Genomic DNA, 21,802 nt, shown 5'->3' on the forward strand with positions numbered 1-21,802 from the left:
TGTTGGTGGGAGTGTAAATTAGTTCAACCATTGTGGAAGACGGTGTGGCAATTCCTCAAGGATCTAGAACCAGAAATACCATTTGACCCAACAATCCCATTACTGGGTATATACCCAAAGGATGATAAATAATTCTACAATAAAGACACATGCACACGTATGTTTATTACAGCATTGTTCGCAATAGCAAAGACTAGGAACCAACCCAAATGCTCATCAATGATGGACTGGATAAAGAAAACATGGCACATATGCACCATGGAATACTATGCAGCCATAAAGAAGGATGAGTTCATGTCCTTTGCAGGGACATGGATGAAGCTGGAAACCATCATTCTCAGCAAACTAACACAAGAACAGAAAACAAAACACCGCATGTTCTCACTCATAAGTGGGAGTTGAACAATGAGAACACATGGATACAGGAAGGAGAACATCACACCCCAGGACCTGTCAGTGAGTGGGGGACTAGGGAAGGGATAGCATCAGGAGAAATACGTAATGTAGATGACGGGTTGATGGGTGCAGGAAACCACCAAGGCACGTGTATAACTACATAACAAACCTGCACGTTCTGCACATGTATCCCAGAACTTAAAGAAAAAAAACAAAAAGAAAGAAAGAAGATGGCTTAAGTCAGTTGTTCCTAAGGTTTCAAAAAAGAATTTCAAGGTCTACCTCAGGGGAATGGTGCTGAATGAATAGTTTTACTCACAGCAACTCTCCTTAATATAATTATGCTCTAATAAATTGTATTTTTTTAGAAGTGTTTTGTCACAATCAAAAACAAGAACAAAAATAAGTTTAAAAACCACTAGAGTTTATATCATTTCTTAGATCACTTTCATCTCTACAACTATTCAAGAACAAAATGGAAAAGACTCATAAACCTACCAAAAAGTTTCAAAATTCTCTAACAGTGTGACCTACATAATGGCCTGTAACAGAGAAATTCAGGAAGTATGGAAACTTACAATGTATATGTCATGTATTATAAAAAACTGATTTTTAATTATGAATTTCTGTCTTATAACATGGTATAAGAAAATATCTGAAAAAAACAACAACAAAAAACAAAACAACCAAAAAAAAAAGAACAACCATCCAACCAAACTTGTCTTCTTTTTCTGGATCTACATTATGTCTATAAATTATTTTATATTGCCCCCAACAAAAGATGGAGTCTAATTCTCCCCCCTTTGAATATGAGCCAGCCTTAATGACTCCTTGCTAATCAACAAAAGTGGCAGAAGTGGAGCTGCATGAGTAGGTTATTAAAAGGCAATAACATTTGTGCTGGGCTCTCTCTTTCGAGATGTTTGTCCCTGGAATTCTGTCACCATGCTGTGAGGATGCCAAGAGCCACCTGAAAAGGCCATATGTAGGTATTTCATCTAAGGTCCAAGCCTACAACCAGCATCAATCATCAGGCATGGAAGTGACCAAGCCTTCAGGTGATTCCAGCTTTCAGTATTCAAGCTGCCTCAACTAATGCTCAGGAGAACCAAGATGAGCTGTCCCCTCTGATCCCCATGCAAATTACGTATTTGTAAATAAAATAAACATTGCTGGTATTTTAAGCCACTAAACTTTAGGGAGGTTTATTATTATATACACAATAGATACTGGAACATGTATAAACAGAAATCATGTAATCTCTCAGAATCTCATACTCCTTATCTGTTAAAGAAACAAATGGAAGTTTTTTGGGTCAAGATGGCAGACTGAGCACATTTTAATTCCTCCCAAAATTCCACTTTAACTACAGTCAAAGGTTCTGTTGTTGTTTTAAAGATATAAATTTATAAGGACAAACAGAACAGGTGAAATAGCCGTAGCCTCAAAGGTAAAAAACTAGGAAGCAGAGAGGTCAGTGAAAATTGGTTTAATATCCCTGAGACAGCTAAATACAAGCCCCAATAAGGAAATCACAAAGTAACGATTTACACTGCAGAATTCTTAAAGGGCACAGAATCAGGAACTGGGAATATGGGAATATAAGGGGGAAGGCAAAAATAAGAACTATGGTAAAAACTGAATAAAAGTTAGCTCCCTAGATCTCTTCCTTGCCACTACACGACTATCCCTCCTCCATCCCTACTCATGCAGAAGTCTGGAAATTTCTATTATTTGGAGAGAGTAAAACAGAGGTGCTTTGGACTAGGGAATGCCAGACACAGATGAGGTTATAAAAACTATACCAAGACACAGTAGCAGTAAACAACTAATTACTTAATACTAAGTGACTGACCAGTCAAGAGAGACTCCCAATCTCCTTCTCCCCACAAACAGAATATTTACCCTGCCCTTCCCTCAGACAGAAGACACTTTCATGGGGAATCTGATTAGGCTAAGAAGAAATAACTAAAGATACGGACATCAGGGTTCCTCAATCAACAGGCCACCCAAATTGCCTCATAATAAAGCTTATGGTCAACAAATCTTATTTATGCCTCACCTTCCAAACATCCATCTTGGTTCCCTCATTAACCATGAGCAGAAAATCAAAGACTACCAAACTTCTGATGACAGCCTCTAATATGGAGGACAGAGACCAAAACAAAGAGACAAAAGCAACGTGGAGGAATCAGAAACCATGCAGGGAGAAGAAAAAAAAAAATTAAACCTATTACTAGCTTTCTCAGAGGAATAAAAGATAGTACAACCATGAAACAAAAGGGTACTATAAATAAAAGATTCAGAGGGGAAAAATCTTTCACAATTAAAGGCATAATAGTAGAAGTAAGATACTCAATAGAAGAGTTTTGAGAAAATTTCCTAAATCATAAAGCAAAAGAGAAGAGAAATACAAGTAAAAAAGAAAATTAAGAGTCCAGAAAGTCTGGCTTTTGAATAACAGGAGATCCAGAAAGAAAGTATAGAAAAAACAGAGGATCATCATCAACAAAATAATTCAACAAAATAATTCAAGAAACTTTTCTGGGATTTAAGGACATGAAGCTGCTAGACCGAGTATACAGCACAAGAGATGAATACAAACCCACACCAAGGCACAACGCTGTGCAATTTCAAAACTTCCAAGACAAGAGATGGCTCGACAAGCTTCCAGAGAGACAGAGACAGAGGTAGACAGACATCTGATTCAAAGGAACAGGAATCACGGTGGTCTGAGGTGGGAGCTGCACTCCATACAGACTGAAACTGAGTGGCCTGAAATTTAGCAATGTTGATACTTGTCATCACCAAGACCCTGACTGCCTTTGTATTCTTTTTAAACTGAAGACAGAATGTACAGATGAGCCTACTTCTTACTCCTGGCTTTGGGGGGTCAAGAAGTCCCTGTTCTCTTCCTACTCTGCTGACTCAGCTAACGACATTCAGGTTACCTCACAGATTGAACCTATAGTACTTTTGACAGTTGGAGGAGTCTTTCTGACAGACATCTAATAGTCTCAACTGCAGCTCTTCCACACGTCCCAAGAGGTGTCCTTTGTTCCTCAGGACTCATTCATACAGAGGGAACTATAAAAAAGGGAATAATAGTCAACCTCTGGACAGAAAGGTGGGACAATGTGATTGGGTTGGGCTCCCTGGGGCTTTTATAGTGCCAGTAGTGCTCTTGAGTGCTGAGTTGTTGGGTTTTAATTTTATTATTAAATGTTGATTATAGTCTTCTGCATGTATAACACATTTTGGATTTTTAAAATGTGTGCCATCAGTTGCTAAGACTAATGTTCCTGCCCCATGATAATACCTTCCTCCACAACTAAACTGTTCATCTGTATACACTGTCATAACATGTACTGAACTTCCTAAGATATAGAATTAAATACTTTTTAAAGGCTTTCATCCATATCTTTACAACTTCCTCAGGTAACTTCTTTATTATCCAGTTTTACAGATGAGAAAATAAGCACAGAGAGGTTAAATAAATTTTCTAGGATTGTACAGTTTGTATGTTAGAGAGCCAGAATTCAAACCCAGCCTGAGAAGCTACAAAACTCATGTTATTCCCACCAATGAACAATGCCAAACCTTATACTATGTATAAAAACAAATAATAAAATGGAAAACTAAATTAACATGGGTGTAGGAGCCATTAAACTATAAGATGTCCAAAAAAAAACAACAACAACATAACAAGTGGTTTTTACATTATTGTCTATAGGATGACTTTCTGAACATTTGGCAAAAAATAAAATTGAAGGTGGGAGAGAGAAAGGAAGAAAGACAGGGGAAAAAAAGTCTGACTCACAGGACTTTAGCCATCAGAGCCAAATAAAGCAAATACATTCATTAGATTTTAGAGATGTACTTTTCATTAAGTTCAATGATGTGTGTTTGTCAAACTGTGATAAAAGCACGGGTGAAATGTTCTTTTATGAGCTAGTTATAAAAATATTCAAAAGTCCCCTCTCTATAAAGTTATCTTTAGTGAAATAGATGTCTTTTTTTTTTTTTTTTTGAGACGGAGTCTTGCTCTGTCGCCCAGGCTGGAGTACAGTGGCCGGATCTCAGCTCACTGCAAGCTCCGCCTCCCGGGTTCACGCCATTCTCCTGCCTCAGGCTCCTGAGTAGCTGGGACTACAGGCGCCCGCCACCGCGCCCGGCTAATTTTTTGTATTTTTAGTAGAGACAGGGTTTCACCGTGGTCTCGATCTCCTGACCTTGTGATCTGCCCGCCTCGGCCTCCCAAAGTGCTGGGATTACAGGCGTGAGCCACCGCGCCTGGCCGAAATAGATGTCTTAATCTGGACATAAATTACAGAATTTATTACAGCCTTGAGATCGGTTTAACATTTCAACAGGGTAAACATGCCAGAAACCCAGAAAAAGTGCCTCTCATTCATTACCTCATTCAGTAAATTATTAACTAAGTATAGACTACGTGTACCATGAATGCTAGGTCCTGGAAACAAAAAGATGGATTCAAACTCAAGGAGACTGTACATGCATTTACTCCTGGACCCAACAACCCCACTTCTAGAAATATCCTATAGATATACCTGCAGATGAACAACGCAACATATGTACAGAGTCATTCATTATGGTATTATCTGCAGTAACAAAATAATGGACACAAATCACTTATTTTAATAGGGATCTGAGTAAATAAATCCAGTTTACTTACTCTAATACAACGTACATCCAATACAATGGAATATATTTGTAAAAAATAATAAAGAGGTTTTCTATGTACTGATACAGAAAGATATCTAGAATACATGAACTGGACAAAAAGCAAGGTTCTGGACAATGCATATATAGTTACCCACCAAAGGTGGAAAATGAGAATATTTATTTATATTTGTTTGCATTTGCCTGAAAAACCACAGGAAAGAATACAAGAGACAACAGAAAAGAGAGTGAAAGTGAGATGTCTGAAACATATTTATTTTTATAGTTTTGATTTTTGAAACACATACATGTGTTATCTATTCAATAAAAAGTTATCTTTAATATAAAAAAGAAAAAATTACTCTTCCCATAGGAAGAGTTAAGAAAAGTCAAATCCAAGTTACCCACTCTGACCTAGGGAAAGATCTTAGAGATTTAGTCTAAAACCAGTTCATTCTTTAAGGAAACCTGTAGATGGAGTTATGTGGGACTTGAAAATACTTCTTCTAAGGTAGGAATCCTTATGCGGCAAGTCCTTTGCTTTCCGCAAATAGCAAGCCCTGTGCTAGGTTTCTTCTAACACTTGCCCTTCTAAAGTTGCTCTTAGAGAAAATGTGAAACTCTGGGGTACTTGACCTGTGAAGATCACAGGACTCAAACACAGATCCAATCACAATTTCAGCTGAAGATCACTTGTACTTCCCTGGCTATTTCAGAGTGACAAAGATCACAGTATGCTTTTCTCCAGGGTGTGTAAAAACTACAGAATTCATTATATCATATCAAGGTTTTACTAAACTCATGAAATGGGCTGAGCTGGCTATGAGCTTGCTCTCAAGGTAAATGTCAGAGTTCATAGCTACTCTTTTCTGAACTACCTAGACTGGAAAGACATTTTTAAAAGTTTGGGGAAGAACTGCTTCATTTCTTTTAAAGATATTCTGTGCTACTTAAAAATGTTTCAATTAAGTGTGAAAGGGGCATCATAACTTTAGAAAACGGAAGACACAAGAGAGTAAGGGAGGATGTAGTGCTAACCTTCTCTCCTCTATCACTTATTATCCAGGTTGTTTCTTTGAAGAGATATCATCACTAGCAGCTGTTACAGTAGGTAAAACTCCTACACTTCTCACATATTTCTAAAAGGACAGCCAATTTGACAGGCATACCTAGTCATGTGATCCACAGGGAGGAAAGGCATTCCTCAGCTGTTAGGTGAACCCACGCTGGGTTTTTGCAGTTTCCCTAATACCAGCTCTAAACAAGCTGTTAGAGAAACCCAGCATAGGTCCTGCTACCAGAGAAGAGGGAGGAAAATTATAATAACTGCCAAGAATGAGGCATCTTTGAGAAAACAATCTTATTGGAAAGTAAGAGAAGCTTCCCAAAACATCAAGGAACTATAAACATGCTTACATTTGGAAGATGTAGTCTAACTTTCTATTCAATGAAAGAATTACTTCTGCAGTGCCCCTAACAAATAAACTCCATGTCACAACTGAATTCAGGTGGCATCCAGATAGAACAGCTAGGAAAATTCAGTACCAGGAGTTCTAATAAGATAGAGGAAGTCTGCTAAAAGGTCTGCTCATCTAGAGTCAGAGTCATTTATGCAAATACCCCAAGTTCAAGTTGGGGGTAAGTCCAGATTCCACAAGACAGGCGCAGATGAGAGGGAAGCAGACATTGATGGAAGCTCAAATAAGTGGACCATATTAAGAGTCAATATGGCCACTCAAAAACTTGTAGGCATATGAGTTGGCAGACTGACTTCAGAGATCAAGACATTAGTATAGAAAGAATGGAGTAGATAGAAATCAGAGTGTGAACTCAAAGGTGCCTCCTTAGGGCAATATTGGCGTGATGGAGGGGTGTGTGTGTGTGTGTGCAAATAAATAAAAGAAAGAAGTTATTAAAGGCAAATGTTCAAAAATGAGGCAACATAAATACTAACCTATAAGAATGTAGAACAGGTCTAGCACTGCCTTAGAATGTCAAACAGAAAATCTCTGTGCAAGAATAATTTATACTACATGCAGCTTATGGACATGGGTGATTTACCAGAAACTCTGTCCTTAAATATTTCTAGGTTTGTTTTGCTTGGTTAGGGTGTGAGGGGCATTTAAGCCTTTGAAGGTTTGTTTTGTCTTGTTACAAGGTGAGGGGAACTTAGAAGTATTTAAGTAATGTACATTTCCTGTGATAAAACAATATAGAGTTACATAAGAAACATTAATAATATACACACAATTCTACCTCCCTGAGGAACCCATTAACAGATTGGTGAGCACCCTTCTACGCTCAAAGTACAAAAGGTTTCCCTGCACTTGAAAACGTTGGATTCATATTCTACCTATAATGATGTAACTTACTTTTTTCATTTTACAATGTATTGTGGGCATTTCTCCTAGTCACTTTATATACATATCATATTCTTCTTAATAGAAGCATAATATTTGCAGTATAGATTAACATAATTTAGCTAACTAATACAGATTGCTTCAAATATCACTACTATAAATAATGTATATTTTTTCCATTTATCTTTTTACCTATGTTACATCTTTATAATATCTATAAGCTTTTCCATTCAAACTACCTTTTAGTCTTTAGATAACAGTTTTATAGCTTTCTCCAAATAGATTTACACATTTCCTTTTAGGTTTATTTCTAAGTATTTCATATATTTTCCATAAAGTCTTCTTATTGATTACTGCTCAAATATGGGATATCCATTAAATATTTGTATACATACATTTACATAATATAGAAAATATATATATACATTATTTTATTTATAATGTAGCCACCTCTCTAATCAAAGTTGCTTATTATTCATGAGTTTTGTATTTCATTCTCTTACTCTAGGTAACATTCACCTAAAAATAACGATTTTGCTGCTTCTGGTAAATACATATACAGTTTCTTTTTGTTGTATTAACTAGACCTATCAGAACAATGCTGAATAATTAAGGTCTACTTTTTAAATAATTTAATGATATATGTTTAGCCAAAATATATTTAAAAATTATTTACCATTCTTGATGTTAGGGAAAACAAGATGTGCAGGTGAACTTCTGTTTTCAGCGGCTTCTTTCTTCGGGCTAACAGCTGAAATAAAACTGCTGAAAGTGGAAATTTGGCCTTTGGCTCCTCTGTCCAAACCCTAAAAACAGAAAAGTTAACATTGCAGTATACTTCCTACTACCTATAAATTATTTTATTGCAAAAATCACAAACACTTATAAGAGATTTTAATTTGATGAAGAGTAGACAATAGATAAAAACGTGTATGAATTTGACTTACCTTTTCTAGGACTTAACTGTCTCATATATAAAATAGCCTTATTATCTATCCACTTACAAATTGAGAAGTTTGGAAATGGGAATAACAACAGTACCTATCTTACAGAGTTATTGTAAGATTTAACAGAGATAATGCATATAATTAGCATTGTTTCTTGCACATTGTACACCCTCCATTAATGTTAACTACTACTTTAACTATGCATTTAAATAATACTAATTTTGTGATCTCTATAAATATTATTTTTAATAAATAGCATGCATGTGATACCTTACAGGCTGATTCACTGAAGGCTATCCTCTCATTTGATGTAACTTTATAAGTTCAGGTAAAAAGATAACCCTTTAGAATTTATTTTTTTCTAAGCACTGTGATTGGGTATACCAGGATTTTTTTTTAGAAGTAGTGCTAAGCACTTTGGGATCCTTAGGCACTGGTAACAGCAATCTTCTAAAACATGGAATCTATTCATTAACACATCTTTCACAAAATAACAACCCTATAAAATTCATAGTACATATTTAATTAATCAGTACTTTGTAATTATATAAAAAATCTTTACACATACTTTGAAGCCCAAGATTAAGCTATAGAGCTGCCTCAGGGCTTATTCTCAGCTCTCTGAGATGTTTTTATACTATGTTCCAATTTCCAGATGCTTAAGAGAATACAGTACCTAACTTCTTTAACATCCACTTTTTAATTCTGAAGGTAACGTCTTCACTTTCACAGTAGAGGAAGAGTTTCTTTTTCATTTCCTCCTTCTTAATTCACCAGACTGATTGCCATTTACCTTTTCAGAATTCACTCATATAATATAGCAGAAGCATTTATGCTTGCTAAATTCCCCATTATCTTACAGTTAGGTAGAGCCATCTGATTAATTCTAATAGGCCACAAGTGGAAATGACACCTGTCATTTCTGAGTCCGAAAGTACCAATGCATTTAAGACTGGGGCAAAACTCTAGCTTTTCTCTCTTTTCCTCAACTGTGGCAACCATCCAGGCTGAGTTGAGATGTTAGAGCATCTGTTAGCTTGGGTTCTTGAGTGACTATGTGAAACAGCCAATCCTGACCAATGTTAGACTACACCATTAGCAATAATAAACCTTAACAGTTTTCAAACACTGAAACTTGGGGCTAATTTGTAACTGCAGAATAGCCTATCACAACTTGTTTCTGAAGCTTTTTCCAGTGTTCACCATTTCTATAAAACCAATCATTCTTATTTATTCTTGTAATTTATTTACCTTGTTCCACTAAAATTATAATCATTCTAATATTGGCCCTTCACACTGGACTAGAAGTTCATCACAGAGCTTATCATACAGTGAATCTTGTGCATAGGTGCTATACTTTAAATTTACTTTTTAAAGAAATTAATATAAAAGAGCCCAAAGAGAATAAATTTCAGATACTATACACATAGAATTAAAAAGTCTCTGGAATTAAGAGACTTTTAGAAATTAGCTAACTCCTTTATTTCACAGAAAAGGAAAGTGGAACTGTCTGAGACTCACCTAAAGTGACCTAACAAGCAACAGAGATGTAATGGACACTAAATGGGAACCTGAGGGACACCTTCATGAGTAAAGTAAAAACACATATGCATTTTTTTGGTGTGACATTTTTGGCTGTTCATAGATTTTATTGTAATTTGTTTTTGCTTGGTCCGTGATTCTTGGCTAGATTTCAGCTCAGTAATGTCTGGGTTAGTATTTCTGTGTTAGGAAATGAGTCATTTGTTGAGTACTTGTTATATACCTACTACTATAGTAGCCACTTTAATACATTATAACATTCCTATATGTATTTACACCCCATTTTATAGATGGGGAAATTGAATTTCCATGCCCATGTTCACAGAGCTGATAAATGGGAAGCCAGGATTCAAATTCCAGTTTGAATGACCATGAAATCTGTATTCTTAACACTTACATTACAGTCTCTCACTACAGCAGCTGTCACTAATTAAGAGCTTAGCATGTGACAGTAGGTGTGTTGAACATATCAGCCTATTTTCACAACAACCCTTTGTGGTTGATGTAATCTCTATTTTTATAGATGTTGAGTTAAATTTAATCGCTTTAGGAGCAATTCACGTAACCAGAGAATATTACATAAGCAGAACAACTAAGTGTACTTTAGGGAAACTTCTGATGTCCTAAGCCATCTGGGAAAGACTTTAACAGTTTTTTTTCTTTTCTTCCCCCTTCCTTCACGTCTTCTTAATAAAAGAGGTCTCAAAGAATATTGCTTAGTTCACTTGTGGGATCTCCAAATAATAAAAATTAAGAATTCAATTAACAGTTATTCAACAACTATCAGTTCTAATGTCTAGTGGATTTATAGAGTCTCAAAGATAAGAGAGAAAATTGAAAAGAGAGATAAGACAGTGATACACAGTATCTTTCTATAAAATAGTCAGTAAATTATGTAATTTGCATAATATTGGTAAATTAAAGCAATTTGTTCAAGTACACAAAACTAGTATGTTGATTAGGAAAATGAAATCTAAACAGGTTACATATTTGAAAAAGTAAATCATTCCTTATTATATACATTAGGATGCTTAAATAAGAATTTTATTAACAACTGGGGCTAAGTTTGCTTATTTGTATATTTTGTTCTCTCAGAAAATCTTAATAATAGTGGAAACAAATGCCAAATTGGACACACGAATTTGACAGTTATAAGAAAGTAACCAATTTGTAAAAGAAGGTTAGTCATGCTTGTATAATAAATGGTCCCTCATCAACAGACCTTTGTTAACTTAGCTGTAAATATCTATAATAATTTAATATATAGAGGGCATTTTTTCACTGACAACTGTCATGAATGTTATCTAAGACCAAGCAACAGTAGGATTTAGGGAGCAGTGTAGTTGGAATATAGAATCAGAAAGGGAGAAAGGTCCAGCAAGATATGACTGGGAAGGTAGGTAGTGGCAGGCTACAGAGTATAGATTCTATCCTGCACAGAGATGGAGAAAAATCATTGAGGACTTCTAAGCAAGAAATGACAAGATCATATCTGTATTTTAGAAAAAAATCACTATGGTAGCAGTCTAGGGAATAGAATAAAGGGCAGAAATACTGGAAGCTAAACCAGGCCCACTGGAAGAAATGAAATTTGAATGGAGATAGTAATAATAGGGAATGAAGAGGAATGACAGCCTGGGCCAGAAATGACCAAATTGTTAACAGCTATTTCAAGTGTAAGTCTGAACCATAATGAGAATGAACAAATCCTACCATAATTATAAAGTAAATGAAATAAACATTGTAAAAAGGTTTCTTCAAATTTCAGAAGAATAGGCATATTTTGACACCTCACTGTATAGAAGAGAGTATCTTTGAAGAAAATTCTAGACTGGGTTATATCAACATGATTTGTGAGTAACTACAAAAGGAACCAATGCTCACTAGGCAAAAGTATGCTTTGCATGACAAAATAATGATTTTTTATAACAGGGTTACTGTAATATAGCAACAGAAAACCTATAACAAGCTTGTCCAGCCCACAGCCCCCAGGGTGCATGCAGCCCCGGATGGCTTTGAATGCAGCCCAACACAAATTCATAAACTTTCTTAAAACATTATACATTTTTGTGTGTGATTTGTTTTTTGTTTTTTTTTTTTTTAGCTCATCAGCCATTGTTTGTGTTAGTATATTTTATGTGTGACACAAGACAATTCTTCCAGTGTGACCCAGGGAAGCCAAAAGATTGGACACACCTGATAATATAAGGACAGAACTGTGGGAAATATTGGGATGTATGATATGAGCTGGCAAAGGAGATTAAGAATGAATGACCAAAGAGATAAGAAATCCAGAAGAAAGTTATGTGTTAAAAATAAGGGAGGATAAAATTTCAAGAAAAGAAAAAAAAGGTCAATAATCTTAAATAATGAAGAGTGGTTAGGTCTAAAATGTGCCTAACTGAAATGGGGCAACTATGAAATCTTGAGGACAGCTAAGACAACAGATTTAGGGTAACGGTGGTGGCAGGGACTATACAAAATAAACTGACAAACGAATGGGAAGTTAGAAAATGAAAGCAATGAGCAAGGATGACTCAGAAGCTTCACTGAAGGGGAAAAAAGCCTGGGGGGGTTAGAATGCAAAGGTTGAGGGAAAATCTACTATGTGCATTACCATGGCTGCCATCTAATGTTCCTTCTATTTAAATTGCCCCACTCGTGGTCCCCATAGCATTGCTGTTATTCTTTGTGCAGGAATGGCTGTGGACTAGAGCAGAGGTAGGCACTCAACTAAGAGGCAGCCCATCTGCAATTAGGGTAGCCATGTATTAGCTGGCTTGGCATGATGGACACTGATGCTTCCTAGTAAGTCAATCAGAGGTCTTTCGAGATTTTAGACAGAGGAATATGGAAAAGACTGACCAGCTAAAAGAGAACAGCAGAGGCACAAAAAACAGCCAGTCTCTGTTCCTGTTTGTTTTCTGCTTCCAATCTATGTGCCTCACTCCAATAAATTCTCTTTTGCCAAAGGGAGGCTGATTTTCTTTCTTTCTTTTTTTTCTTTTGAGATGTAGTTTCACTCTGTCACCCAGTCTGGAGTGCAGAGGCACAATCTCGGCTCACTGCAATCTCCGCCTCCTAGTTTCCAGTGATTCTCCTGCCTCAGCCTCCTGAGCAGCTGGGATTATAGGCACACACCACTATGCCTGGCTAATTTTTTTTTTTGTATTTTTAGTAGAGATGGGGTTTCACCATGTTGGTCTGGCTGGTCTTGAACTCCTGACCTCATGATCTGCCTGCCTCGGCCTCCCAAAGTGCTGGGATTACAAGTGTGAGCCACTGAGCCCAGCCTGATTTTCTTTCTTTTGTAATCATAAAAGCTTAAACAACATAAAAAAATTCCTTGGTCTAATAAGTCTCTCGTTTGTAAAATAATTGTGCTCTTGACACGTTATACTTGAGATGACATGAAATTAATCATAGACACTTTCACACATTGATAGAATAATAAAAGTAAATCCTCAAAACAGCAGTTGTCCCACATCAGCTTATACAAAAGAAATCTTACAACCTAACACTTCCATGAGAAAAACAACAGGTATCATTTTGTGCAATGGCAAAATAATTAATATTAGAGAATCAAATCAAGAAGTTATTGGGTATTAATACGACATCAAACTCCAGACTAAATTAAATGTTAAAGAACATTACTTTACAAACCTTCTGAAATTTGGACCACAGCTATTACATCTGGCTTCATGAGTTTTGTAAATGTTATCTATGAGTCCTACAGAAGAACACTAAAGATGATGGCTTGGAATGTGGCCAGCCTACAGTGGGCTGGGGGTGTTGAGGAATAGATAGTAGCAGGATACTCAACCAGCTGTTCCAGACTGAAGATAAGTACAAATAGAGAACACAGGGAAAAACACTAAGAATTCTTTGAGGGAAAAAAATACTCAAAATATTTTAACCTGGCATAATAAATAATAGACCTGTTTCTCTAGGCAGAGGCTGACTACACATTTATTAAACTAGAATTCAGTAAAAGTTGCAAACAGCAGAAAAATGTAGTAATTACAAGAACTAATCAAAAATCTTATTTCACAAGTACCTAATGTGGGCTTTAATGGTCTTTTTGATGATATAATCACATAGATTATATGTAATATTATAACATAATCTCAAGATATTTAAACGGACAAATACTTAGAGTACCTGTTCTGCTATTAACATATAGTTAAATATTTTCAACCTTATTTTAAATTTTATTTGAATACATGAGTTCCTACTTTCAACCTCTACTGAGGAAGAGACTGAATCTTAAATTTCCAATTTCTTCATCATATTTTTCTACCAATGCTAGTAAGAATAACTATGGTTTTCCATGATCGCTTCTGAATTGACTAACAAGTGCTACTATATTCAAAATTCTGGTAAAATTTACTTTGATCATCCTCTATACTCCAAAAGTTGCCTTAGAAGATCAACATTTTTCTTCCCATTCTAACCCAATTCTTGAAAAAAGGAGTAAGTGCTGGCTGTTCCATCATGAAACCCTTTAAAAGCCATATCTCACTATCTTAGAGTTTCTGAATTAAAATATTTTAAATTGAACGTCTATGTCTATAAAATTCACCCTTTAGTCTCAATGAGTTCAGGAATCTGTGATGCATATAAAAACTACTTTTTCAAAAGAATGTGTAGCTTCCTGAGATACTGAACAAAGGTTATTGTGACAAAAAAACTGATAAATAAATGCATATTTATAGGTTTCAAGTTAAAATAGAAAACATTTAAGATACCCTGTTTTACCAATTTTTAATAAACTGACCTAAACTACCAATCAGAGCCATCCTGGAGCCAATGATATAATTTAGAGTCTACAAAGAGACTATTTTAGGCCCTGATCCTGGGTAAAGATATTTTGTTTCTCTTTTTGTATGTTTTTTCACAGTTCCCTATTAGGATGGTAGGTTATAAAATCATGAAACGCTAACTTTGTTCTACCATCCTTCTACTAAGATATGAAAACTCAGCTACTTTCAAGGTGGAAACTTCCCTACCAACCTAAATAGCACCAGCCCAGGTGGAATTGGTTTAAGTGATAAAAATCGTATCTTTAAATGGAGACTAGGAAATAAGGATGTGGATTCTGAAACAAAATTTTGTCACACACACACACAAAAATCAACGCAATTGATCATATAGATGACTGAAAATTAGCCCTACAAACGTTAGTCCTGAAGCTCAGAAATTTCAGTTCATTTATCATTAGGAAGGCAGGGTGGCATCAGAGATTTTATTCATTTACTTTATAATATAGGAAAAGATAAAAATACATGAATACATTATGCTTAAACAGTAATATTACTTTTAAAATATGCAATTTGATCCAGTCACAATTCCTCAACCAATTAAGAGTCTTGCTCTTTTTTTTTTAACAAAAACATCTAGAACAAAACCAAGTTACTTTGAAATATATTAAGCAGACTCAAATTTCAGACCGATTTTTCAATTCAGCTGAATTGGTAAAATCTCAATAACTTCTATTTTCAAAAGGCACATTCATTTAATTATTCATTTCAAAAAAATGTTTTCTGATGGCTCACTAGAATGTCACACAGATACCCTCTAAGTTACAGATATCAACTTAAAAACAAGTAGTTATTCATATAGCTCATCAGTATAACATTTTACCACTCAAGAAGGGATTCTTCAGTCAGAGTTAACTATAAAACTATATAAAAAAAAAAGCAGAAAAAATAGGGAAATCAAACAGGGCCTGACGCTTGATATAGAAGGCTGTGAAGGAAAGTACCAAATCCACAGGACAGGAGTAGAGTAGAAAGGGCTGGCTGGCTTACAAACAGCTTTTCAGCTACAGATGTTGCTTTGTAAACACAATCATGTATTGCTTAACAATGGGGATATTTCCTGAGAAATGCTTCATTAGGCAACTTTATAGCTGTGCAAACATCACAGAGTATACTTATACAAATCTAGATAGTATCACTACACACCTAGATTATATGATATAGTCTATTGCTCATAGGATACAAACACCTACAGAGCATGTTACCATGCTGAATACTGTAGACAGCTGTAACACTAAGTATGCATCTAAACATATTTAAACAGAAAAAGCATTAGACCACCTTCAGATTATGTGATCTGTCATTGACTGGGACATTGTTATGTGACACACGACTTTAATAATCTCATCTAACACTGAGTGCTTACTTTGTACAAGGTGTTTTTCTAAATGTTTTATGTGTATTAATTTAGATTTCATTTCTACCTTATGAAGTAGGTTCAATTATTATTTTCCCCATTTTATAGATGGAGAGTTACAAACAGCAAAGCAGAATCATATTTGACTTTTTTGGAGGTTCTCTGGCTCAGAATTTATAACCGCTTTTCTCCAATTGTTAAATATAGTTATAAATTATTTGTGTCCTAATGGGTTATTCATGAAGGGGAAAATAAGCAAGCACTACATTATGACTTTGTAGTTAAAAATAAAGTTGACAAAGAGACTTTACAACCCACTCAAACTTAAGACATGGTGGGTATGTATTTATACAGTCATAGCCCTCCCTTTTTATGTATTAAGTCTCTTGGACTATTTTGCTTCAATCAGATTGATTTTACATATAATTTAATAATCTATTCATACCATAAACAAGCAATTAGATATCCTAGAACATATCTTTCCCATGATTGTTCTATCTCCAGTAACAAAAATTTGAACAAATTTGTTACTGGGCGACAAGTTCTTTTTCAAACTAGAATTAATGCCATAGGTGCAGCTTCTTTGTACCACATGGCCCCTATTACCTATGACCACAGATACAGAGTGTTCAGAATTGGGCAAAGAATAGGAGTCAGAAACATCTCTGTTACAAAGCAACCACTGTCCCTGACTAGCCATTTTACTCCTTAGAAAAGTACACATAACCTGACTCTCAGATTCCTTTTCTGTGAAGTGGGAAAATATCTTCCTCACGGGGTTGTTGTGATTGCTTTTGGTTCCATTATTTAACTAAATAAAAGGATACATGGCAAATGCTTCGCACAAAGTAGGCACTCAATAAGTAGCTATTATTGTCATACACACTTATTTTGTATATTTGTAATATCTGTAGTTTCTTCAATTACTTAAAACATCATCATCATAGCATTCATTCTTTCCCATCTCACCTCTTGTTTAGAGCATAATGAACAAAGGGCACAACGTTTTCCATACAAGATTGTTCCAGATACCTAGCTGGGTATATTATTGTTAAGTACACGTACGTACACACACACACACACACACACACACACACACACACACACACACACACACACACTCTTTCTCTAATTTGGAATGCTACTGACCTCATCTGGAAACCTCAGAGTCCTTTTCCTTTATTAATGCTTCTTCTCTTTCATTTCTGCTGTCTAGTTAGGTTCCACATGGTGTGTATGCTCTCATCCCTTACACTCTGTCCTGTGGCCACCACCTTAGTGGCTGCACTCATTGCTTCAGGCATGAGCTACAAAGCTCTTTTCTTCACTTTCTTCCTCCTTCAGTTTAACTATACACTACCACTGATTTCATTATGTTGTTCCTCTATTTCAGAAATTCCAATAGCTTCCCACTAACCACAGGGAGAAAAAAAAACTGTCTATGCTTCTCTGCCTAGTGATCTGGCTCCAGCCCCCATGCAATCTTTCTTACCTCCCACAAGTTCCCAGCATGCTTCCACTGGGCTCACTTTATTACTCACTAATTTTTCCTTTTAAGCCTTGCTCATGTTGTTTTCGTCACTGGATTACTTTGCCCACTTTCTTCTGCCTATCCAAATCCTATCATTTTTCAATGGCCAGCCAGCTTAAATAATTACCTTTACTTCAAGGCCTTTCTTCATAGTTCTGCATACAGTGATCTCCTTTCTCTAATCTCCAATAGTACAAATTGTTTCTATGGCTCTTTGTGGCTTTTACATATTGCTTTGCTTTTCATGTGTTAACCCTGACGCAGAGACCATTTTTAAAAAACCTTGTCTTTTTGCATTTTCTGTAGCACCTAGTACAAAGCTAAACATAAAAGATGTCCAATAATTGGTAGTTACATTTTGTCCCAGGGACTCCATCAACCCCATTTATACACACCTGATAAGCAAACTTCTCATTCTTGTTACTAAACTCCATCAAATCCTCTCCACACACATTATGCTCACCTCCTCTTGTCTTCTATTACAGGCTAACATCACTTTAAAATTCTCAACTAATTTCCTCCCATTTCTCTTCACCACCTGACCTAAGTCAAATCTAGCTCTTTCTTGAACCCACTGTACTGGTGCCTATCCAGAGGGTTCTACCCCATGTAGAACCTCTCTTTTCTGTTCACCTGATTAGGTGCAGAAGTAAAAAGTCAAATTTGTCCTCACTGACACCGTTATTTCTGCCCCACCTCTGAGCATTTTCTTCTTTCTAATTCACCACTTTTTTAAACATCTGCAATACATCAATAACTAATTTATAATATTCCACTCCAATCCATCAACCTCAGTAAATTTAATATTCATATCATCAGCCCTTCATATTCATACACTACTTCAAATTCTTTATTCTGCTTGACTCCATGGACTTGCATCACTTCTCCACAGCAGCAAGGCAAAGACCCAAACACTGAAAGTCTCTGAGGGCTCTATCTTGAGCCTCTTGTGCATCTCCAACTGGAACCACTTTCACTGCCATTTCTTTCAATTCCCCACCATGCTTGATTTCTGCTGTCTCTCGTTCACTTAATCCATATCTGTTACAAGTTCATTTCAAATACTGCTCCACAAACTAAGTAGATTTGGGAGATGGTAATTAAAAAATACAGATTCCTACACCTTGCCCATGGAGCTTTTAATTCAGTATATAGAGTGTCAAGTTTCAATCTTGGTATACCCAGGGAATTAAATTTAAAAAAAGATGCCTGAGCAACATCCCCAGAAATTCTGATTTAACAAGCCTGCATTTGGGTCTGGATAATGATGGCTTTAAAAGTTCCTCAATTAATTCTACTGTGCATCTAAGATTGAAAACCGGTGCTCTAGGGTGAGATGTAGGAATGAGGACTTGAACATGCTACCAAGGTAACTCTGCGGTCAGTCAGGCTTGAAACCACTGTGTTAGGCACCTCCTCACTAGCTGGAATGGACTTCCTTCATGCTTAGATGGTCTTAGGATAAAACACTTTAGGGTTGTCCTTTCCAGCGTTCTTTCTCCCACCCCGCACCTGTCTGTAAACGTACATGATACAGCCTAACTCTTCAACTTTAATTAGGGTCACTGTAATCTGACCTTCTATTTATTTATAATATTTATATTATTTTATTCATACATATTCATTTACAAATGTGACACAATGGTTTTCTGAAAAAGCCACTATTGTAGGGTCACAAATTGAGTCATAGACACAAACTAGACAGGTAGAACCATTAGGCTGGGGCAAAAAGGAAGAATAACTGGAATGTCTCAAAGAAAAAGTTACTGATGACAATTAGGTTCATAAGCAAACCTCTAGGAGCTCTGTTTAATCTACAGGAGGCTGAAAAACAACTCAAGAGGCCATAAGCTGTATTTCCCTGCCCACTTACCTCACACACCAAGATCTCCTTCCCCTCCCCACACATACCACGGCCTTCCTAGCCGCTGTGAAAGTCAACCACCACCCTGGTTCTCCTGGATTTCTTATCCTTTGGATGGACTAAGGACCAAGCATAGATTTTCTACACTTAAGCTTTTCACTGCTATAGCTCTGAATTCTAGCTTTGAAGTCTCTCTTTGACAAACACACACACACATTCTGCCACAGATCCTGTCATAAATTCTGTTAAAAAAAAAACTGTCATAAAAAATCAATGGTACTGACTCCGAAAGACTTTATAAGGCACAAGCAAGGCTGAGGCAGGAGAATGGCTTGAACATGAGAGGCAGAGATTGCATTGAGCCGAGATCGCGCCACTGCACTCCAGCCTGACGACAGAGCAAGACTCCGTCTCAAAAAAACAAAAAACAAAACAAAACAAAACCTCAAATTTTTTCATATTTATCCTTATCCTCTTCTATTCCAACTTATATCTTTTCAAAGTTTAATTCAAGATTTAATTTTTTTCCTTGAATATATTCTCTTTGTCTAGTAGTACAAGTCCATAATCCTTTATTTACAATTTCAAAGTCCTATAAATTCTTGAAACTGAAATGTTTTTGCAACTCATTTGGTGGCAAAAACATGCACCTGATCTGAACTGACATGACGCTACTTCTTTCCCTTTAGCATGAACACATACATTTCACTGCAGTTATTAATATGCTTGATTAGAGAGAACTGGCTAGGACCTTACTGTGGGTATTAAATAATATATGATATATGTACCTAATTACCTTTCTAAAATCTGAAAAACTTGAAATCCCAAAGCAGACTGTAGACTTGTATCGACACTTGCAAATTTTTATTCCAAAATGGCAATTTTTCAGTTACACTGAGATAAATAGGTTTTTGGGAGAGCGTTTGCTTGAGGACCTAACCCCACTCATTTAACTGTTTCTATAAGTATATACATTTACTCTTTTAAACAACCAACTTATAAAGGAACTGCTGTAATTCTGTGAGTTGAAGACTTCCTATACAAAATCTGAAAACCTAGGGTACCAGCAGCAGGAATCAGATCTCCAAGCTGCTGGGTGACAAATTCCTTCAAAGCATTTCCCAGGGTAATCCCTAACCCCAGCTCCAATCTACCAATCAATTGTAACTACGCTTTTAAATGTGTATCATTACTGTTCACAATTTGCTGCATCGATTTAAAGAGCTTGTTTTAACAATTTCCAGTTATCAGGGCCCTCAGACATTTTTGAAAAATCTACCGAATCCAAAAATTATTCCTAACACCAATACAGTACTTAACGAAGAGTGAGCTATTTTAGTAAGTTCTTAGTCATTTAAGAGGGAGGTTTTAAGAAATGAATTGCAAGTAGGAAAAAATAAAATGTATAATGTTCACTAAACTTTTACTATTTTGTCACACACAGCTGCTTGACAAGTCATGATCTTTAAATATATCAAAGTAAACTTTCAAAAAGTACTTAAATATTATGTCAAAATAAAAAATTGCAAAAGCCGAGGTTTTTTTTTTTTTTTAATTGTGCTTCGAATTAACCAGTCACAACCACCAGTAAAAATAGGGAAAGAGGGGGAGGGGGCTGTCCCATGACATCATCTGGCAATATGTAGTTTGAAGCCTGAGAGCGCTCTCCAAATAACCCTTACGAAGATACAGCTGGGAAATCATCCCTGTTAAGCTTAGATAACTTGGGTTTAAATAAAAGGTTCAAAAAGCCTCCCCCCACCTGAGTCACATGTCTGTACCATATGAAAAATAAAACCATCACTGATGCATCTACCTCCCACTACCCTGACAGCAACGGAAAGGTCACAATTAAGTGGAAACTCGCCGCACAGCCTGTTTAATCTGAAGGGGGAAGGGAAAGAAACGCGAAGAAAAGGACAAAAATCTGTGCGCCTCCAAGGCAGGCAGGCACCTCCGTGGAAAACCCACTCCCGCCTGCTGACACCTATGCTTATCCAACAGATCATGCCGACTCAAGATGCAGGTAATTCTCTTAGATAAAGTGGGGGCCCAAGCCCCAGAAAATAACGCAAACATCCAGCAGAACCGACCACCCCCAACATTTCCCGAGGGTGGAAGATGTAGCTCGCGAAGTGTTCTGGGCTGCCCACGAGGCACAACTCTTTCATTTCTGCCCAAGGAAGGGCGGCCTGGGTGCCTCTCCCTGGAGTGCCAGGGGGTGCCCAGAGGAGACGCGGGCCTCCTGGCGGCCCTCGCCCGTCCGCCGTCCCTCCCGACTCCTGCCGTCGGGGCGCCAGGC

The 21,802-nt window shown here is 36.5% G+C and overlaps 1 protein-coding gene across 1 annotated transcript in view; it reads right to left on the reverse strand.

Moving 5' to 3' along the window:
- The window catches only part of HECTD2 (HECT domain containing E3 ubiquitin protein ligase 2), an 88,057-nt gene that overhangs the window by 65,411 nt on the left and 844 nt on the right, over positions 1-21,802 (reverse strand). Inside the window, exon 2 of the mRNA XM_011947849.1 lies at positions 8,116-8,245. Coding sequence (XP_011803239.1) covers positions 8,116-8,245 — 130 coding nt within the window. The remainder of the gene's footprint in view (positions 1-8,115; positions 8,246-21,802) is intronic.

Source organism: Colobus angolensis, unplaced genomic scaffold, assembly GCF_000951035.1.
Source record: "Colobus angolensis palliatus isolate OR3802 unplaced genomic scaffold, Cang.pa_1.0 Scaffold270, whole genome shotgun sequence".
Classification (NCBI taxonomy): domain Eukaryota; kingdom Metazoa; phylum Chordata; class Mammalia; order Primates; family Cercopithecidae; genus Colobus; species Colobus angolensis.